This window comes from Arachis ipaensis, chromosome B03 (genome assembly GCF_000816755.2).
Source record: "Arachis ipaensis cultivar K30076 chromosome B03, Araip1.1, whole genome shotgun sequence".
Taxonomy (NCBI): domain Eukaryota; kingdom Viridiplantae; phylum Streptophyta; class Magnoliopsida; order Fabales; family Fabaceae; genus Arachis; species Arachis ipaensis.
This window is the reverse complement of record NC_029787.2, coordinates 130,246,371-130,250,928: the sequence shown is the minus strand read 5'-3', so window position 1 is coordinate 130,250,928 and position 4,558 is coordinate 130,246,371. Positions and strand designations below refer to the sequence as shown.

Below are 4,558 nucleotides of genomic sequence, written 5' to 3'. Positions count from 1 at the left end.
GAACCTAAACCCGCCCCGCTCCGCCCAAGAATCCGTCCCGCTAAAAACCCGCCCCGGTGCGGGGTGAGTAATTCCCGGCCGCGAGCAAATAGGAGGCGGGATGAGTACTTGCGAATTCGAGTGGTGTTGACATCCCTAATCGTATTTGACAAACCACTTATGCATTTAATTCATAATTTTACAATAATATTTAATAACTGTTTAAAAAATGCACACAAAAATGGAATAAAAATTTGATCCCTATATTTTTATTTTATTTTTTGAAAGTATTATTAATTGTTAGGCCAAAAAAATACAAACTTAGCAAAAAAAAAAAAACCAAATTTTAAAAATAAAAATATTTCATTTTTCTAATCATGCCCGGAAAAAACATCAAAATTCAACCAAAAGTTTTTGAAAATACATATTTAATGTTAGATATTTTTATCACATTTTTAAATTACGAGGGTATTTTTGTCAGCGACCAATAATAAATACACCTCTACCTCCATTTAATGGATTAATAAAGTTATAATATTTGATTAGAAGAAATCTGAAATTCTATATCGTATCGATAATCCTACCCAAAAATAAATTGTTACTGCATGAAAGATAATGTGCTAAACACTTTCCCCATGTCTATATCTTTTTCTCCTTTGCTTTATCTCATTTAAAATTACGTGAAAACACCGAGGAAGATGATGAAGACACGTCCATAAGCACATATATTCATTCAACTAATGTAGCTCTACAACAAGCCTTCATACCACAGCACAGAATACTGCTCCAAAAAAGAATGCAATATCATTCAATTATTCGCTCAACCATACATATTACCGATTTAGAATTCTTACTGTAGAGATTGCAACCATCCCAAAATAATAACCGACACTAACATCAGTTAATTCTCCAATCATGGGCACAGGACTACTCAGATTTTACTGAGAACAGTTATAGTTGGACACACCATTATCAAATGTGTTTTACCTCCTAACTACACCACTATTGGCAAAGGTGGTCATAATGATAAAGCAACAAATGACAAATGAGCAAACAGTTTAATTAACGAACAAATGATTTATGACTCACAATAGAATCTGTGAAAGACTGACTAACACAGGAACGGTTTCACCAGCTTAATAGTGAAAATTCTGTCAGGCAGCTTTGGAATCAACAGAAACCATCAGCATCATGAGACAGCTATCGGCAGTACGAACTGCTAATACCATTGCCAACCCGACCACAACAAATAGGGCAGCAACAGTCAGCTACAGTCATTGGTTAGTTCTTCAAATTATTCACCATCACTCATTTCACAAAAAAGATGCATCTGCTACCATCGCACAGCTACAGTTTCATGGAGCAGCGTGCTACAACAAATATATCTCACTACATTAAGTAGCAGATATTATAAAGGTGAATATTAAATAAGTTACCAGTAAAATACCCTTAAAAAGTAACAATGAACATGTTACCATTGTCAACTTCATTATAGTTCGAACTAAAACACCAGCAAATTATAGTTCATATTTAGTTCTCACGATTTATGTTTAGTATCTGCATCTGAATCAACAAATGAATGATCCAACTCCTACAGGGGCTTCAGCTACATGTCAAAAAATGTGCAACTTGTGTCCGTCACAGCAATGAGAATCCCTTTCAGGACAACTTTGTTCCGATTAAGAACAAACACGGCAAATCAAAGATAAGAATTCTGAGGAAAAATAAGCAAGTAACCAAAAAGCTTACCAATAATCAGACCATTCAGGAAAAAACCAAGTCTACTTAGTGTCTGTCAAACCAGCACGGCAAAAAACAATCATACTCCTAAAACCAGCATACTCTTGCAACCGGGTACAACTCACGACCACTCATCATCAATGACTAGAAACAGCATCAACAGCAACAATGTCAACATGCACCAATCAGGCCCATCACTTTTCCCGATCACAACTATAAAACCCAGTAAGTTGTTCATCATAAATTAACTGAGTTTAAACTAGACCACAACCATATTCCTTTCTGAAAAGTGAGAAGTGAAAATAGAGAAAGAGAAATGAACATGCAGCAAGTAGTAAAAAGAAACTACAATAACAAGATCCCTCATAGACTGAAGTACTAACCTATCAACTACATGTTCCAACAGTTATTAAATAAGCAAGTAGAAAAAAACATCATGTCCAAATATGGAAACACTTAAACACCAAGGAGGTTTGACCCTACCAAACAGCACATAGATCATAAAATCCTTCAATGACTGATAAGATCATTAACATTGACCAGAAGATTCAACATTTTCACAACAGCTACAGCTGCACTGCTCATGCTCAAGGTGTCTCCAGAATTTTCATGCAAGAGAGCTTACGCCTGCAAAAGAGGGTAGATATTAGGTGTCACAGAGGGTAGAGGAAACTATCTAAGATTGCAAAAACAACTATTCACTGCAAAACTTGAACCAAACATTACTTACATCACCATTTGAATTCCGAGGGGATGGGCTTCGCGAAGCATCAGGGCGACCACGTGGTGAGACACTGCGAGGTGAGGGAGATCGTCCATCACGGCTACGATTATCAGGACTTTCACCTCTAGGACTTCTTGGGGATGCACTCCTTTCAGGAGACATACTCCTGCGGGGTGAAGGACTCCTTCGAGGACTAGGACTATGTGCAGGGGAGCGGCTGAAAGGTACCAACAATGAAAATGTCAAAAAAAAAAAAAAAAACACACTTCATGGTGACAAAATAACAGCAAAGAGAGATAAAGAATCAATGTAAGAGAACCTATCCACCGATCGGCTCCGGCTTCTACTACGACGATCATCATCATCATCATCATAGCGCCCCCTCCCTCGACTCTTGTAATCAGGGCTGGCACTGCGGCTTCTGCTTCGACGACGATAATCTCTGTCCCTCCCACGGTACCGGTCACGTTCATACTTATCATAACTTCTGCTACGACTTCTCCTACGGTAATCCCTGTCTCTGTAATCATCACGGTACCTGCAAACAAATGGTCTTTGATCAATACAAATTTCTAGCAATGGCACTAGATGCGAATAACTAAACACCATAGGATGTTCTAAATAAATTTTAATTATCACAAGAAAATTTTAAAGATTAAATATATAAGATGCTCGAACACATCATCAAAATAATTGTTTACACCAGCTAATAATCAATTACAATGTCAGCAGTGGTAGCTGGAAAGAAGAAAATTTCAAAGGATTTATTTGAGCCTAACAAAGCTAATATGAAATCTGATGCAAGTGCTACACTGCACACATGTTAAAATTTATGCGATACAAGATTTTCTGTACAAGAAGAGTCAATGCACTTAAATCATAAAAGTGAATAAAACATCTCATTCCAGTGCAGAATCAGAATCAGAGAAAATGAGATAAGCCTTGCATGGATTCAAGTCTACCAGCAAAGAGACAAAACAAGCTTTCAGATATATGAAAACTAAAAAGCAGAACACACCTTCTCCTTGGGCTGCGGCTCCTTGACCTATGCCTTGTTCTTGGCATTGATTCAATAATCCTTCCTTTGTGACTGTAAATCAAATAAACCAAACTTGTCAACTACCGAGGCATAACAATCATCATATGCAAGAACAAGCAACAAAATTTATAAACTTTAGGTTATGCAATTTCTTTAAAACATAAAGAACCGATGACTAATGGATTAGAGAACCCAAATAAAATATTGAATTTTTTAAGGAACATGGAAAAAGATAACATACATGCGCTCCGCATTGGGGCCATATTTTGCAAATTGGACAGTTATTTCCCGACCATCAACCATTCTTCCTGAACAACAAAATTCAAATGATGAAAACTACAAAATTATATTATCTTTTGACGAATCAAATAAGAATCAGAAACACCAACCCTACCGTCAAGCCTTTCGACGGCCTTCTGAGCCTCATCGGCATACTTGTAACGCACAAAGGCAAAACCCCTGGACTCGCCAGTCCTTCATCAATATAATAATTAATCTAGTTAGTTAATTAATTAAAATTTAAATAAAGAATTGAAATTGACGGGGAATAAGTAGTACCTTCGATCTTTGGGGATGAAGATGTCAACGACCTTGCCATACTTGTCAAAGAGAGGAAAGAGGTCGTCGGCGGTTGTGCCTTTAACGAACATCGAAACACGAAAAACGCAGATAAAATTGAGTGTTAGGTTAAAAGATTAGGGAAGAAGCATAAAAAAGGGAAGCAAAGTGAGACATGGTGGTCGCAACGTTGTTACAGAGAGAGCGAGGAGAGTGACGAGTGTGAGAGCGGAGGAGCAAAGAGAGTGGATTAGGGTTTGGATTTGTTGGTTTTGTGGTGCGAGTAATCTCTGTATTTGTGTAATTTTGTGGGTGGACTACAGAACCTTCTTGAAACTCTCAAATAGTTAAAATAAAATTACACTAATAATAAAATATTAAATATTTTGTAAATTATTATTTTTTTACCAAAAATAAAGAGACTCGAATTCGCAATTTCTAAATGAATATAAAAGGATTATGCTATTTAAGTTATAACTTATTGAGAAATATTTTATAAATTAACTTCAATATATTTG

The 4,558-nt window shown here is 36.5% G+C and overlaps 1 protein-coding gene across 1 annotated transcript; it reads right to left on the bottom strand.

Annotated features, from left to right (window-relative positions):
• On the bottom strand, positions 1,707 to 4,119 carry LOC107631634 (serine/arginine-rich splicing factor SC35; the record flags this gene model as incomplete). Its single annotated transcript, XM_016335140.2, is given in 7 exon segments — positions 1,707 to 2,346; positions 2,450 to 2,660; positions 2,763 to 2,981; positions 3,462 to 3,533; positions 3,724 to 3,790; positions 3,877 to 3,956; positions 4,041 to 4,119. Coding segments are annotated over 7 exon segments (734 nt in total), but the record flags the coding sequence as incomplete, so codon positions are not given.